An 18,649-nucleotide genomic window follows, 5' to 3' on the forward strand; every position below is an offset into this window, starting at 1 on the left:
AGTAATACTCTAAAATTTAATAACACTAAAAAATGGCACACCAGCTATATGTTCTCAATAAGAATGATATGGATGTATTTATTATGTAAAAAATTAGTACAGGTTATGATTACACAGATGTTATGTTACTATTTTATTTGATGGTTTATCAAAGTGATAGTTAAAGAAATATTTTGAAAATTAGATGAGTGCATAAGCCACACAGCTTGCCTCTATTTGCAAATGTTCTTTTAAGCTAGAAGAGAATTCAGATGTTTCAGTATTTGCTTTTGAATGTAATCTCAGAAGATTTGGGCTCAGAAAATTAGTAATATCTAAAATTCCTAATATGAATTTGAGGTAATTCAATAGTTTCTACTTAAGGTCCCCTGGAAACTACATTAGACTTAATTCAGGTTGATTGATGCTTGCACAATTGCCTCAGAATGGTCTCAGGACATTTACCACTAGGTTTTGATTTTATCTTTCCCAGGAACTTTTGTTAATTTGATTAAGAAGGAGCAGGTATACCTGTAGACAGCAAGAAAAGCTTTTTCTATACTTTGGAGTATTTATTTTTCTGTCTTCCTTGTGGGCATGCTGTAGAGTTCTCCAGCCATTGAATTATTTAAACTGCAATCCTTGAACTCATTTCTCTGAATACATATAAAATAGGATGGTTTGTATTGGTCACTATAAAAGATTTGTAACTGATGCAAAGATGCTCAAAAATGAAAAGGCTATTTGGTTTTCACAAGATATGGAAAAGCCTGGAGCCGAAAGTTTATGAATTTCATACTCCAAATTCTCATTTTGGGGTAGAACTCTAAATTTCATATAAAAATTTTAACATGAGCTACCATACAGCTACAAATGCTATATGTATGTATGGTTCCAATACAAATTTTCAGCCATATGCAAATGATAACTGTCTGAAGGACTCATGTGTTAATATTAAAACAATTAGGTAGACAATTATAAATCTGCATTACATCCATATGTGAATATCAAAAATATCTGTGTATAACCACAAATAATCTACATATATAAAAATATACTACTTCTAGAAGTGATTTCATTCCTTGTTTTAATTGAATGAACTAAGCATTTGTTTTTTTTGTTTTTTTTTTTTTAATTTCACTGCTAGGAACAAATGCATGATTTCATTGAAAAAAGAATAGGTTCAAGGAAAGATAAATATCTTTAGTGATAAATTTATCAGAAGAACCTATATATTTGAAAAAATAACCCTCTTATTTAATATTTAATTTTGATGATAGAACAAAAAATATTTGTAGTTATACATTATATTATTTTGTGAAAAAAATGAGAAATTTTATGTAGAAAATAATGGTAGTCTTTTTATACTTAAAAAAGCCTCCTTTTAAATTTTACCACTTTGGTTTTTTTATGACTGATTTATTAGTCCAAATTAGTAAAATATACTATTTTGCTTCCTGGCTCAAGAGAAATCTTCAAAATGAGAAAACAATGTTTATGTCATGGTGATTTGGACTGCTTTTAGATTCTGATTAAAAAGAGTAAACTCTACCACACTTATAGCTTACTGACATAACCAGCATGCTTTCTGCCCAAAAAGGCAGCATAATATATTTTAATAAGTTATGTGACTCTTAAAAGTTCATTATTCTTTAGCACCCCAAGGGAAATAAAGAAAAAGAAAAGTAAAAATAATTGTGACTTTTGACAATTATTAGTTAGAAAAAGGAGGTAACAATTGCCAAAAAAATCACAAAAGTGAGCATGTTACCTGGCTATGACAAAGAGCACACAACTGACACCCAAGTAAGCCAGCAGAATATACATCCAGATATCAGGGGAGAGAGGATTCAGGAAGGAGAAGACGCCTGGGTTTGTACCATTGGGCTTGCGGTACAAAATACTTATTCCAAGTGTCATAAAGGGCTTGGAAAAGTCGATGACCTTCTCTCGAACATAGGTAATAGCCAGTGGAGCAACTGCAAGGTCAGCTTTCTGTAGAGAGAAACAGAAGAAAGGGGGAAAAATTGGTTCTAAGTCTCAAGAAAGAAGTCAGTATCCAAATTATACAAAACAAATACTTTACACTTGAGAATTGTCTCATGTAACTATTACATTAACATGTAGAGAATTCTTGATCCTGAATTGGAGGACCTGCTTTTTCTGCTACTCATTTCTATGTCCTTCTAGATTAGCAAACCAGAATTTATTGTACAGAGATAGAAAAAAAAAATCGTACAGAATGAAAAACTGAAGAAACTATTCTACATTAGGACCTGAATTATTATGTTATGGAATCTTCTCATAATTGTTTTTAATCTCAACTTTAAAAAAGATTTAATATCAGTTCTGACTTTTTAAATACCTAGGTCAGATTCTAAATAGTAATCTAATAATATCTACTTCAAATTATGTAGCTGATAGTCATAAAACATGCTTTCTTGGTTTTAAAGCTGTAAAGTAGTTAAGAGATTTTAGTTTTTAAATAGTTAACATTTTGAAAATCATCTTTTAATGTGATTGTGTTTCCTGCCCCTGAGTTTTGTTTCTAACCCTCTAATTTGTTTTATATTATTTAATGAAAATCCTTAAAGCCTTGCCTAAATCGCATCAGGAAATGAGTTTTTCAATTTTCACAAAGTTGCTAATTTTCCACGGTAGCTTAAATATGTTACTAATGCTTTTCACTCATCATGTTATAACCATCTGTCAGGATGAACTTCAAATCCAATATATTAAGAGAAATAATTATAATATTTTAAAATAATAAACAGTTCTATTCCATATTGATAGGAAGCTGTATTTCTATATTCCTTTTATTTTCATAAACATACTCGGCTTTCATAGAATAAGTAAGAAGTGCTCCTTGTAGAGAGTTATAGAAAGATGTACAAAATAATGAAACTGGGCCTCCAGTTTCCCTACCCAAGAATTGTTGGGGAACTTCAAAAAGAAACTTCTCTAGAAGCTAACTTTGTTGACAATATTATTCTGGGTATGTGTGTGCATTTGTGTGTTGGGTGTGTGTGGAGAAAAGTGAGCAGTCAGATGCTTGAATAGAGTATCTTTGAATATCAATGGATAGGGAAAGATATTTCTCCAAAAATTAAGAAGGAAAAAAAAAACAGGTTTTAAGGGACCTGGAGAGGATATCATCATATTTCATATTCATAAATCAAAGAAAATATCAATTTTGCAATAATAATTACTAATGTCCTTTAAGCATCTGCTATGCAATAGGCACTGTGCTAAGAACTTTACATCAATTGTCACTTTTAATCCTTAGATAATTCTACCATTATCCCCATTTCAGTTAAGGAAACTGAATCCATGAGAAGTCAAAAACTTGTTTGCAGTCTTAGAGCTAATTGAGCATTGGAATTAGGACAATAAACCCCAAGCTTTTGGAATCTATCCCCAAAACTAACCATGACATGCACCTCAGAAGACAAAAATGGACTTATAGAGACATTCATTCATTCATTTATTACAGAGTTCATACAGATGGAAAGAGGAATACATAGAAGCAAGAACAGTGATTAAAATAGATCAGTCACTGAGATTTAAAAGGCCAGGTGAAGAGTTTAGGCAGATAGAATATTTTCCACAAAGAAGAGAAAGCATTTCCTCAAAGACAGAAGGGAAGGAAGTACAGATGGTTTGAAAAAACTAAGTTTGTTAGGGAAAGATTCTAGTAAAAATTGGACAACATGAAATGGTGGTTTGCTTCTGTTTAGGGGGTTGAATATACAGCACAGATTATCTATGTGCCACTTCACTTTGTAAACTCCCTCATTCTAGACACATGTAAAGCAAAATTTTACCACATGTAAAGCATATAATTGAATATGCTTTAAGCTGGTAAAATATTTTTAAATTCATAATAGATATCAATAAAATTTAGTGAACAATTCAAATAACATGTTAAGACAAAACCACTACATTATTCCAAAAAAAGTTGTTCAATAGGCATATATTAACATGACCGATTAGACATGCACCAAATTTTAAATATTTTATTCACTTATTTATTTTAGAAAGTGAGAGTATGCACATGCATGAATGGGGCAGAGAGAGAGGGAGAGGGGGAGGGAGAGGGAGAGAATCTCAAGCCAACCCCGTGCTAAGTGCAGAACCTGACACAACTCGATCTCACAACCCTGAGATCATGACCTGAGCCAAAACCAAGAGCAGGACACTAAACTGACTGAGCCACCAAGTGCCCTGACATACACTAAATTTTAAAATTTACTTAGCATTGCCTAAAATAAAATGTCTATTCCAAATATAAAATGGAAAAAGGATAAAACATTACACAGTAAAATACTTTCAATGATAAAAGAAATTAGACATTTGAAACAAAAGATAGAGACATTTTTAGACATTTTATTTAAAAAAATAAATATATAGGCAGACTGTGGTGCATCCATATGACAAAATATTATCCAACAATAAAAGGAAATAACTATCAAGTCATGAAAAGACATGGAAAAACCCTAAATGCCTATTACTAAGTGAACAATGCCAGTCTGAAAAGGCTACTTACATATGATATGATTCTGATTATATGACATTTTGGAAAAGGCAAAACTATACAGGCAATAAAAAGATCAGTAGTTACCCCCAAAAACTCAGGGAACAGAGTGACAAATAAATGGAACCAGAACATGTTTATGACAGTGAAACTACTCATAATGGTGAGTACATGACAAAGTACATTTACCAAAATCATAAAACTGTACAACACGAAGAGTGAATCCTAATGTAAACTATGGACTATAGCTAATGTCTTCATAATAGTTCAACTGTAACAAATATACTACACTGATGGAAACTGTTAATAAGGGAAATTGTAGGGGGTAGGGTAGAATGGGAGAAGGTTTAGAAACTCTACTTTCTGCACAATTTTTCTATAAACCTAAAACTGCTCTAAAAATATCCATTTTTTAATAGCAGGTTGTTTTAACCATATCCTCAGGAGTATGTTATGTTCATTAAATTAATTAGAACTTAGTTGTTACCATTAATAGCAAAACACACAAAACTTACCAAACATCAATTGTCAAAAATACCTTCTATTTACACACCAAATATATTTTTTAAATTCATTTTAAAATTTATAAATTAGGGAGGGGCAAGATGGCAGAAGAGTAGGGTCTCCAAATCACCTGTCCCCACCAAATTACCTAGAAAACCTTCAAATTATCCTGAAAACCTATGAATTCGGCCAGAGAATTAAAGAGAGAACACCTGGAATGCTACAGTGAGAAGAGTTCGCGCTTCTATCAAGGTAGGAAGACGGGGAAAAAGAAGTAAAGAAACAAAGGCCTCCAAGGGGGAGGGGCCCGCGAGGAGCCGGGCTGAGGCCGGGGCGAGTGTCCCCAGGACAGGAGAGCCCCGTCCCGGAGGAGCAGGAGCTGCACCGACCTTCCCGGGCGGAAAGGGGCTCGCGGGGAGGTGGAGCAGGACCCAGGAGGGCGGGGATGCCCTCGGGCTCCCGGGGACACTAACAGACACCTGCGCCCCAGGAGAGTGCGCCGAGCTCCCTAAGGGCTGCAGCGCGCACGGCGGGACCCGGAGCAGCTCGGAGGGGGGAGGGCAGAGGAAGAGGCTCCGCGGAGGGGGCTGCGGGGCAGGAGCAGCTCGGGGGGCTCGGGCAGAGGAAGAGGCTCCGTGCGGTGGGGGCTGCGCGGCCCCGGGAGCAGCTCGGAGGGGCTCGGGCAGAGGAAGAGGCTCCGTGTGGAGGGGGCTGCGCGGTTCCAGGAGCAGCTCGGGGGGGCTCGGGGGCGGCTCCGCGGAGGGGGTTGCGTGGCCCGGGAGCGCGAATCCACCAGCGCAGGCCCCGGAGCACAGGGCGCCGGGACACAGCCCAGGATCCCGCCTCCCCCGGGACAGGCAGAGGCCGGGAGGGCCCAGGACAGCAAGGACGCTCCTGCCCCAGCTGAGCACATCAGCGGCCCCGCCCCGGAGCCTCCAGGCCCTGCAGACGGAGAGCTCCGGAGTTCCTGCGGGGGCTGACTCCAGGTTTCCAGACCTGGCCCCGCCACTGGGGCTGTTGCTCCTGCGGCCTCACGGGGTAAACAACCCCCACTGAGCCCTGCACCAGGCAGGGGCACAGCAGCTCCCCCAACTGCTAACACCTGGAAATCAGCGCAACAGGCCCCTCCCCCAGAAGACCAGCTGGGGACAAGTTCCAGGGGAAGCCAAGGGACTTAAAGTACACAGAATCAGAAGATACTCCCCCGTGGTTCTTTTTTTCTTTCTTTCTTTTTTTTTTTTTTTTGTTGTTGTTTTGTTTTGTTTTGTTTTGCTTTTTGATTTGTTTCCTTCCCCCACCCCCTTTTTTTCCTTTCTTTCTTTTTCTTTCTCTTTTTCTTCTATTTTTTCGTTTTTTTCTTCCTTTTTTTTTTTCTCTTTCTCTTTTCTTTTCTTCTTTCTCTCCTCTCTTTTTCTCCTTTTCCCAATACAACCTGCTTTTGGCCACTCTGCACTGAGCAAAATGACTAGAAGGAAAACCTCACCTCAAAAGAAAGAATCAGAAACAGTCCTCTCTCCCACAGAGTTACAAAATCTGGATTACAATTCAATGTCAGAAAGCCAATTCAGAAGCACTATCATACAGCTACTGGTGGCTCTAGAAAAAAGCATAAAGGACTCAAGAGACTTCATGACTGCAGAATTTAGAGCTCATCAGGCAGAAATTAAAAATCAATTGAATGAGATGCAATCCAAACTAGAAGTCCTAACGACAAGGGTTGACGAGGTGGAAGAACAAGTGAGTGACATAGAAGACAAGTTGATGGCAAAGAGGGAAACTGAGGAAAAAAGAGACAAACAATTAAAAGACCATGAAGATAGATTAAGGGAAATAAACGACAGCCTGAGGAAGAAAAACTTATGTTTAATTGGGGTTCCCGAGGGCGCCGAAAGGGACAGAGGGCCAGAATATGTATTTGAACAAATTCTAGCTGAAAACTTTCCTAATCTGGGAAGGGAAACAGGCATTCAGATCCAGGAAATAGAGAGATCCCCCCTAAAATCAATAAAAACCGTTCAACACCTCGACATTTAATAGTGAAGCTTGCAAATTCCAAAGATAAAGAGATGATCCTTAAAGCAGCAAGAGACAAGAAATCCCTGACTTTTATGGGGAGGAGTATTAGGGTAACAGCAGACCTCTCCACAGAGACCTGGCAGGCCAGAAAGGGCTGGCAGGATATATTCAGGGTCCTAAATGAGAAGAACATGCAACCAAGAATACTTTATCCAGCAAGGCTCCGTTCAAAATGGAAGGAGAGATAAAGAGCTTCCAAGACAGGCAGCAACTGAAAGAATATGTGACCTCCAAACCAGCTCTGCAAGAAATTTTAAGGGGGACTCCTAAAATTCCCCTTTAAGAAGAAGTTCAGTGGAACAATCCACAAAAACAAGGACTGAATAGATATCATGATGTCACTAAACTCATATCTCTCAATAGTAACTCTGAATGTGAACGGGCTTAATGACCCCATCAAAAGGCACAGGGTTTCAGACTGGATAAAAAAGCAGGAGGACCCATCTATTTGCTGTCTACAAGAGACTCATTTTAGACAAAAGGACACCTCCAGCCTGAAAATAAAAGGTTGGAGAACCATTTACCATTCGAATGGTCCTCAAAAGAAAGCAGGGGTAGCCATCCTTATATCAGATAAACTAAAATTTACCCCAAAGACTGTAGTGAGAGATGAAGAGGGACACTATATCATACTTAAAGGATCTATTCAACAAGAGGACTTAACAATCCTCAATATATATGCCCCAAAATTGGGAGTTGACAAATATATAAATCAATTAATAACCAAAGTGAAGAAATACTTAGATAATAATACACTTATACTTGGTGACTTCAATCTAGCTCTTTCTATACTTGATATGTCTTCTAAGCACAACATCTCCAAAGAAACGAGAGCTTTAAATGATACAGTGGACCAGATGGATTTCACAGATATCTACAGAACTTTACATCCAAACTCAACTGAATACACATTCTTCTCAAGTGCACATGGAACTTTCTCCAGAATAGACCACATACTGGGTCACAAATCGGGTCTGAACCGATACCAAAAGATTGGGATCGTCCCCTGCATATTCTCAAACCATAATGCCTTGAAATTAGAACTAAATCACAACAAGAAGTTTGGAAGGACCTCAAACACGTGGAAGTTAAGGACCATCCTGCTAAAAGATGAAAGGGTCAACCAGGAAATTAAGGAAGAACTAAAAAGATTCATGGAAACTAATGAGAATGAAGATACAACCATTCAAAATCTTTGGGATGCAGCAAAAGCAGTCCTTAGGGGGAAATACATCGCAATACAAGCAACCATTCAAAAACTGGAAAGAACTCAAATACAAAAGCTAACCTTACACATAAAGGAGCTAGAGAAAAAACAGCAAATAGATCCTACACCCAGGAGAAGAAGAGACTTAATAAAGATTCGAGCAGAACTCAATGAAATCGAGACCAGAAGAACTTTGGAACAGATCAACAGAACCAGGAGTTGGTTCTTTGAAAGAATTAATAAGATAGATAAACCATTAGCCAGCCTTATTAAAAAGAAGAGAGAGAAGACTCAAATTAATAAAATCATGAATGAGAAAGGAGAGATCACTACCAACACCAAGGAAATACAAACGATTTTAAAAACATATTATGAACAGCTCTACGCCAATAAATTAGGCAATCTAGAAGAAATGGACGCATTCCTGGAAAGCCACAAACTACCAAAGCTGGAACAGGAAGAAATAGAAAACCTGAACAGGCCAATAACCAGGGAGGAAATTGAAGCAGTCATCAAAAACCTCCCAAGACACAAGAGTCCAGGGCCAGATGGCTTCCCAGGGGAATTTTATCAAACGTTTAAAGAAGAAACCATACCTATTCTCCTAAAGCTGTTTGGAAAGATAGAAAGAGATGGAGTACTTCCAAATTCATTCTATGAGGCCAGCATCACCTTAATTCCAAAACCAGACAAAGACCCCACCAAAAAGGAGAATTACAGACCAATATCCCTGATGAACATGGATGCAAAAATTCTCAACAAGATACTGGCCAATAGGATCCAACAGTACATTAAGAAAATTATTCACCATGACCAAGTAGGATTTATCCCCGGGACACAAGGCTGGTTCAACACCCGTAAAACAATCAATGTGATTCATCATATCAGCAAGAGAAAAACCAAGAACCATATGATCCTCTCATTAGATGCAGAGAAAGCATTTGACAAAATACAGCATCCATTTCTGATCAAAACTCTTCAGAGTGTAGGGATAGAGGGAACATTCCTCAACATCTTAAAAGCCATCTACGAAAAGCCCACAGCAAATATCATTCTCAATGGGGAAGCACTGGGAGCCTTTCCCCTAAGATCAGGAACAAGACAGGGATGTCCACTCTCACCACTGCTATTCAACATAGTACTGGAAGTCCTAGCCTCAGCAATCAGACAACAAAAAGACATTAAAGGCATTCAAATTGGCAAAGAAGAAGTCAAACTCTCCCTCTTCGCAGATGACATGATACAGTACATAGAAAACCCAAAAGTCTCCACCCCAAGATTGCTAGAACTCATACAGCAATTCGGTAGCGTGGCAGGATACAAAATCAATGCCCAGAAATCAGTGGCATTTCTATACACTAACAATGAGACTGAAGAAAGAGAAATTAAGGAGTCAATCCCATTTACAATTGCATCCAAAAGCATAAGATACCTAGGAATAAACCTCACCAAAGAGGTAAAGGATCTATACCCTCAAAACTATAGAACACTTCTGAAAGAAATTGAGGAAGACACAAAGAGATGGAAAAATATTCCATGCTCATGAATTGGCAGAATTAATATTGTGAAAATGTCAATGTTACCCAGGGCAATATACACATTTCATGCAATCCCTATCAAAATACCATGGACTTTCTTCAGAGAGTTGGAACAAATCATCTTAAGATTTGTGTGGAATCAGAAAAGACCCCGAATAGCCAGGGGAATTTTAAAAAAGAAAACCATATCTGGGGGCATCACAATGCCAGATTTCAGGTTGTACTACAAAGCTGTGGTCATCAAGACAGTGTGGTACTGGCACAAAAACAGACACATAGATCAGTGGAACAGAATAGAGAATCCAGAAGTGGACCCTGAACTTTATGGGCAACTAATATTCGACAAAGGAGGAAAGGCTATCCATTGGAAGAAAGACAGTCTCTTCAATAAATGGTGCTGGGAAAATTGGACATCCACATGCAGAAGAATGAAACTAGACCACTCTCTTGCACCATACACAAAGATAAACTCAAAATGGATGAAAGATCTAAATGTGAGACAAGATTCCATCAAAATCCTAGAGAAGAACACAGGCAACACCCTTTTTGAACTCGGCCACAGTAACTTCTTGCAAGATACATCCATGAAGGCAAAAGAAACAAAAGCAAAAATGAACTATTGGGACTTCATCAAGATAAGAAGCTTTTGCACAGCAAAGGATACAGTCAACAAAACTAAAAGACAACCTACAGAATGGGAGAAGATATTTGCAAATGACGTATCAGATAAAGGGCTAATTTCCAAGATCTATAAAGAACTTATTAAACTCAACACCAAAGAAACAAACAATCCAATCATGAAATGGGCAAAAGACATGAAGAGAAATCTCACAGAGGAAGACATAGACATGGCCAACATGCACATGAGAAAATGCTCTGCATCACTTGCCATCAGGGAAATACAAATCAAAACCACAATGAGATACCACCTCACACCAGTGAGAATGGGGCAAATTAACAAGGCAGGAAACAACAAATGTTGGAGAGGATGCGGAGAAAAGGGAACCCTCATACACTGTTGGTGGGAATGTGAACTGGTGCAGCCACTCTGGAAAACTGTGTGGAGGTTCCTCAAAGAGTTAAAAATAGACCTGCCCTGCGACCCAGCAATTGCACTGTTGGGGATTTACCCCAAAGATACAGATGCAGTGAAACGCCTGGACACCTGCACCCCGATGTTTATAGCGGCAATGGCCACAATAGCCAAACTGTGGAAGGAGCCTCGGTGTCCATCGAAAGATAAGTGGATAAAGAAGATGTGGTTTATGTATACAATGGAATATTACTCAGCTATTAGAAATGACAAATACCCACCATTTGCTTCAACGTGGATGGAACTGGAGGGTATTATGCTGAGTGAAGTAAGTCAGTCGGAGAAGGACAAACATTATATGTTCTCATTCATTTGGGGAATATAAATAATAGTGAAAGGGAATATAAGGGAAGGGAGAAGAAATGTGTGGGGAATATCAGAAAGGGAGACATAACATAAAGACTGCTAACTCTGGGAAACGAACTAGGGGTGGTAGAATGGGAGGAGGGTGGGGGGGTGGGAGTGATTGGGTGACGGGCACTGGGGGTTATTCTGTATGTTGGTAAATTGAACACCAATAAAAAAATAAAAATAAATAAAAATACACATTAAATATATATTAAATATATATGTGTATATATATAAAAAATAAAAATATAGGAAGAGGAAATTTTTTTTTTGATGAAGATGTTTCAATATTGCCCCAAACATCTGGTATTTCTCCTTTGTAAAATTATGATCAGTAGGTCACTGTAAATGACAACAGGAATCACTTTACAGTGAACATTCTTCCCTATATGATAGTGATTTTTCCATATAAACATTTCGGAAGTTTTTAAAAATTAAAAAAAATAATAATAAATAAAATAAAATTTATAAATTAAATTCATTAAACTGATTAACCTCCAGATCATCTCGCAGCAGTAAAAAACATTATTTATACATAATACCACTGACTATGAGTAAGATCTAACTTCATTACAAGTCTATTATTATTATTATTTTTTTTTTTTTTTTATTTATGATAGTCACAGAGAGAGAGAGAGAGGCAGAGACACAGGCAGAGGGAGAAGCAGGCTCCATGCACCGGGAGCCCGACGTGGGATTCGATCCCGGGTCTCCAGGATCGCGCCCTGGGCCAAAGGCAGGAGCCAAACCGCTGCGCCACCCAGGGATCCCCATTACAAGTCTATTAATATAACAATTTTGAAATCTAATAAAATTAAGGCTGTATTAAAGATGTTTATAATGGCAGATGTGGTATGGTTCCATCAACTATCATGTTATTAAAGACTAAGTGGCTGGAAAAAAGGGTCTGATGGTGAATTGCATAATCCAAGAGCTTTTTATCTCTGTAGGTAAAGGCTATGATTTCATGAACATAGATTTAGTAATTGATATTTTAAGATTTTAAGTTTTTATTTAAATTCCAGTTAATGCACAGTGTCATATTAGTTTCAGGTGTACAATAGAGTGATCCAACACTTCCATACGACACTGAGTCCTCATCAGAAGTGCAGTCCTCATCCCCAGTGGTGTTTTATTTTTAATAATAAAATAATGTAATAAAGTAACCTCGCATTAGAAAAGCCAATGGTCAAAACTGTTTAAAAAAATCTATTTCAGCCCAAGAAAAATAAGTAAATAGACTGTCATGTGTCATATGAATAGCACAAAGGAAAAGAAGAGCTCATTTCCAACTGATCAGATCTGTGAAGGCTTAATCAAACGATTACACTGGTGTTGTGCTTTGAAGAGAGTCTATGATGACAAAGACTTGAATTGGGAGGGTGGCACCAGGAGCAAAAAAGAGATCTCATAGAAGTGGTTTAAATTAAACATGTCCATTATATGGCCAAGGCCAGATTTTTTGCTCATATCACTTCCATTAATCCATTAATCCTCACAGCAGTTCTACCACATTTATAAATGTCATTTTCTTTTTTACAGATGGAAAAAATCAGAATTCTGAGAGTTTAAGAAATGTGTGGTGCCAACGGTGACTTAACTACACTCACTTCCCAACATTTTTCTGTGCAAATTATGAGGAATTTCCTCATAATGATTTCTTCTGCTTTATTGCTTCTATATTTCCCTAACCAAAATTATCTTCCCTTTTCTCCACTATGCACATTCCCTAGGACACATCTCTGGTTCTTTTCCTCTTATGTAGCCCTCCTTGAACATTCCATACACATGGAATTCTCCCGAGTGAATTTTTTTATAGCACTTGTAACAGTAACTATAATTTATGTTATGCAATTTCTATTTTTTTTTCACATACAAGTCAACTAATATGAGAGACTTGAACATACATATTGTAATTGTGTTGTCTCTGTTTCTAGGACAGTGTAGGCACTTTGGAACCTGTGGGCATGCCCTCCAATCAAAGCATGTAGCTCAGAACTGAGAAGATGGTAAAGTACCCCACTCTGAAAATTTCTACAAAGATGCCTGGGCAGCAGCTATCTCATTAAAATGTCTTAATTTAATATTCTATGTGAAACTCTTCCAGATTGTTTTACAATCATAATAATCACTGTAACATCCCTAGGGCATTGGACAAAATCTGACTCCAAGGAACTGCTTGGTAAATGTTTGCTAAAGACAGTTTTAACTTACTAAAATACAATTTAACTTACTAAAATTTTCAAATAAAAATCACTCTCAAAATTAACTTTTTAATTTCTAGTGAACTAACTCATCTAGGGGATAACAGAATAATTCTTTTTTATATTAGCTAAGAGCAATCCTTTGACCAACATTTTCATAGAATAATGATAACATTTATTGGTCTAATTTCCAATTACCTAATACAAAAATTAGATAACAAAGCATATCTTCATGAATGTTACAATGACTCCAAATTTGAACATGTTGAGAAAACCTTCTTTATGAAGTCCTAATATTCAAAGAATATAATGATATTTTTCTATAATACATGCTCTGGTCAATGAAACATCTTATGCATCCTTCTGGAAGGTCCTATAATTTGACAATGGAAAACCAGTTCCAAACACTTTTTATTTCCACAACTTTGTGAAGTGCTTAGGAAAATGGGTAAAATATAGTGGTAAGTGTATTTGAATAGACTGGAAATATGTTAACTGACATATTAAGCTAACTTAAGACATTTAAGCTAGTTAATTATAATATTAATTTTAATATTACTTATAAGTGACACCACACTCTCCTAAACTCTTCACAATGCGTAATGTGAACACATGCTTTGCCTCTATGTGCACTTTTATGGAAACACAGTTCACTTTCTGTATACACGGCATACTACCTCCACCACTATCCACCTAGTCACACTGCCTTCTCTCTTACAGTGGCCTCCTAATTGATACCCTGCTTTCATTCTTGCCCAACTAGAGTATGTTCTTCATCCAAAGACAAGCTCTTGTTAAAACACATACCTGATTATCACTTCTGGCTCAGAATTCACCAATGACTTGTAGCACACATAGAATAAAACCTAATCTTGGCCTACAAAGCACTGAGAGATGTCCCCTAATTATTGAATCAACATCAGTTCCTATCACTCTTCTGGTTTTAGTGGGCTCACTCTTGTTTCAACAACTATGGTCGCATGGCTGTTCTCATGTCTGTCAAAGCCTTTATATTTGTTTTCCTTTTGCTTGGAGAGCCTGTCCCGCCTATGTCTACATAGCTTATTCACTCACTTGAATGTTCTGATGTGTCTGTTCTCTTATCACTCAAAGTGGTCTTTGCTGACCACTCCATCTATCACTCCTTATCTCCTTACTATGTTTTCATCTTCTTCATAAAACTTTTTTTTTTCATAAAACTTATCATGACCTAAAATTATGTCATTTACAGTTGGCCTGCTTCCAGTAGAATGTATGCCTTTTTTGAGTAAGAAGTTTCTCCATTTGGTCCACTTCTGCATCTCCAGTGCTGCCTCCTACAGTGTCTGGGTCATTAAATACATTTAAATGATTGAGTGAATGCATAAAACTATCATTATTGCTAATTTTTTATGTTATTACATTATACAGTACTTCTCTAAACTTCTTTACAGAAGGAAATATTCCTGAAGTTTATCTTCTTACAACAGTGAGATTTTCCATGTGCGTGATTTCTATTTTTATATAACTAAAATAATAACAAAAAACTGATAAAATATTTTATACTTCATATTTCCATGATAAACTGGTTATCAGTTATTATAATAAAGAAGTTATATCATACCATTAGGTTAGTTAGTACTCATTAGGTGGTGGTGAAGAAAAAAAAGTAATGAGATTAAAGTTACAAGTGAAAACCTAACTTCAAACTTCTATAAATTATGTATATTATGTGTAGTAAACAAATGAATATCTATTTGTAGGTTTACAAAAACATAACTTTATATTTTAGAAATATGTCTTCAGCTACTTTTTACCAAATCAGGTAATAAGCACATAGTACACAGTTTAAAGTGGGCAATTGATTTATAAAATCCAGAGATTTCTTTTACACATGAAAGGCCTGTAAAGGGACAATTAAGAAAGAATTAAACACAGATAGCAGTATTAAACACAAGCCACAGCTGTTACTTTATTAACAGTTAAGTAAGCCTGCTGACAATTTCAAATAATATAGACTACATCTACCAAGCTTGCCATTAATTCCAGAGTGAAAAATGAACTTCTCAACTGGTAATTTTTCAGAAGAGCCATGGCTCCAAAATATTTCTAGAGTTTGATGGATTTTTTGTGGGGGGAGTGAGTGTTGAAGGCGATTTAATTGCTTTTGTTTTGTGTGATGTTCTTTCCATTCAGTTCTAATTTTATTGTAAACTCTCAACTGGATGGTTTACAAATACTAATATTTCTGTACTAGAATTATTACAATATTTTCCTTTCTCACTTTAACATTTCCACAGGATTCATTTGTCCTTTAATATACTTGTTTAATTAATTTAGCTTCCTTGAAAAAATTGGGTACACAGAAATTGAGGAGTGTTTTCCACATTGATAATTTCAAAAATAATCTGAAATCATTCATATCAATAATTCAAAGTGGAATTTAGTATATCTGTTATTCACGAGTAAAGCACTCAATGATGGTGTCACTGATAATATTTGTTCTTGTCGCTGACAATATTTGTTCTACATTTTGGGTATATAGCTTTCCTGATTTTAAAATAACTAATATCTTTCAAAATTACAATGTAAGTGAAAATACTTTATTGTGTCAAAGACAATCAGTCAAATATGAAAAACATTCTAATACATTCTACAGTCCTTGTATTTATATATTTAAACATTCATAAAAGCAAAACAAGGAAAAAAAAGCAAAACAAGGAAAAATCCACAATATTATTCAAACTTAATGTTATTATATATTTACCAAGACAAATAAGAATCTCTTGAAAAGAGAGAGAGAATGAATGGCTTCTTTGAAACAAATTTATATTAAAAGTTTCGAGACAGAAAACAGAAGCAACTCAAAATAGTATTTAAAATCTCATGTACTTCTTGAACCTATAAAACATTCACACAATTTCTTGTTACTATTGAAGGTATTATTTCACCTATAAATTTTCTCTTTTTTTTTTCACCTATATATTTTCTGCTAAACCTTTTTTTCATTTCCCAGTTTACATGTTATGGGATCACAACCAGTGGACCAAGAAACAACTACTAGCACTAAGATGGATGACTATGAACTATAGGGAACCTTCCTGACGGAATTGTGAACATGTAATTCTGTTCTGTTAACTGTTCTCCAGTGGATAAGGGAGTAAGCACATTGAATTTAAAACAGAATCACGGTTTGTTTTAAAATAATAGGTAAATTACAATAGCTATACATAATCAATGATATAAAATGTTTTATTGTAATCATTTTATTTTAAAACTGGATGTTAATTAACTTCCATTAATTTTAGAATAATTTTAGAATCAATTTATTTTGAATATTTGTCACAATAACAAATATTCCTTGACAAACTATCACGATTCACTATGCACCAGGCCTGGGGCAAAGTACAGAACAAACGTATTTAGGACAGTCTCATTTCTCAGGTGCTCACCCATAGCATAGGGAATATTAATGATGAAAACAAGTAATTGGAATGGTCTAATAAGTATTTCAGGTGAAGTGTGCATAAGTTGAGCTATGTACAGTTGTGCTATAATTTTACTGGCTTGCCTACTTGTTGCTCTAAAGGATTAATACAAAATGACATTCATTATTAGAATTTATATTAATTTTACAAAACCCAGAGTTGAAATAGGACGTATACACACTTGTCATTAGTATTTTAAAAAGTGCAATGGATTCAAGAGGGAAAAATGATAGTATTGTAACCCATCCTATCGCTTCTGATTATCTCTTCTTTATTACTAGATTTGTTTAAACTATGATTTAAAATTTAGAATAAATTTTTAATTTTAAAATTAAAGTGATCTTTAATCAATGTGAGAGTAATAGGAAGAGTCGAATGGTAACACATGTAAGCCATGTAAGTAAACTGGAAGGCACTCCTAGCTCAACCTCTTTTATTCCCTTTTCCAGTTAAAATACAAATAAACACTGATTTTCATAGATAGTCTCATTAGTCTCACCTAAAGGCATTTGTTACACTCACTTAAATACCATAGAAAATAAATTATAACAATATTTTCAGTATATCTTCTAATAGAATATGGATTCTTAACTTTTTACTCCATAGACTGTACCTTGATTTATAAATAGATTTACATCATATGCTGAATTACTAAGCAAACCTATCTTTGAACGGGTCAAATTAAAATATAAATTTACTTAAATCCCTACATTCAAAATCTATATCATATGCTCATCCTTAGAACATATTTGTATTTGTTAAATGGATAAACAATATACATGATAGAAAGAACTTTGTTTAATAAAATATTTATATTTATATAATGTCTGGCCATTATTGGTGTTCCATGTGGATATCTTTACAATTAATTCTTTAGAATACAAATATTTTGCAACATGTCTTCTTTGGTCCCCATGACTGATATAATTTCCTGAATCTGTACTATATAATAATTAAGTTTTGTAAAGGTTTAACTGTAATGATTTATTCAATATCTGTTAAAATTTTTGAGGTATGAAGGATCTGCCATCATTCTTAAATCATTCACTCACTAATTTATTAAACAATTTATTCAACAAATATTTTTTATTGAGTAATAGTTCTATAAAAGTTGCTGTTCTGGGGATCCCTGGGTGGCTCAGCGGTTTAGCGCCACCTTCAGTCCAGGGCCTGATCCTGGAGTCCTGGGATCAAGCCTCGGATCGAGTCCCAGATCAGGCTCCCTACATGGAGCCTGCTTCTCCCTCTGCCTATGTCTCTGCCATTCTCTCTCCCTCTGTGTCTCTCATGAATAAATAAACAAAATCTTAAAAAAAAAAATAGTTGCTGTTCTGATGTTCATAGTACTGGCAGAGCCAGACAAAGTGAAGGACACTAAGCATGAAAAAATTAGAGGATATAATTTCAGGTAGTAGAGACTGTTAATGAGTGAAGGTAAAGCCTGGTGAGAGGATCAGAGTATGCCTAGGGAGAAAAGGAGGGCACTCTTTTTAATAAAACGGACCACTCCAAGATCCTGACATTTGAGTCCAGATTTCAGTCAAATCAGAGATCAAGCCCTACTGAGAGGGTCTGAGCAGAGTTCTCCTAGTGGAGGAGATTGTGAGTTACAAAGGCTCTGGGGTGGAAACAGGCCAGCTAGGCCAGAGGAGCAGTAAGCATGTCTGTAACCCTCCCCAGCTCCTCTCCCATTAATCAT

General features: G+C 36.1%; 1 protein-coding gene across 7 annotated transcripts in view; it reads right to left on the bottom strand.

Moving 5' to 3' along the window:
* Window positions 1-18,649, bottom strand: part of GRIK2 (glutamate ionotropic receptor kainate type subunit 2) — a 1,079,206-nt gene that overhangs the window by 159,886 nt on the left and 900,671 nt on the right. For all 7 annotated transcript variants that reach the window (XM_072831955.1, XM_072831953.1, XM_072831957.1 and 4 more), the window contains one exon: window positions 1,751-1,974. In XM_072831955.1, the coding sequence (XP_072688056.1) occupies window positions 1,751-1,974 (224 nt within the window). The remainder of the gene's footprint in view (window positions 1-1,750; window positions 1,975-18,649) is intronic.

Source organism: Canis lupus, chromosome 7, assembly GCF_048164855.1.
Source record: "Canis lupus baileyi chromosome 7, mCanLup2.hap1, whole genome shotgun sequence".
NCBI lineage: Eukaryota > Metazoa > Chordata > Mammalia > Carnivora > Canidae > Canis > Canis lupus.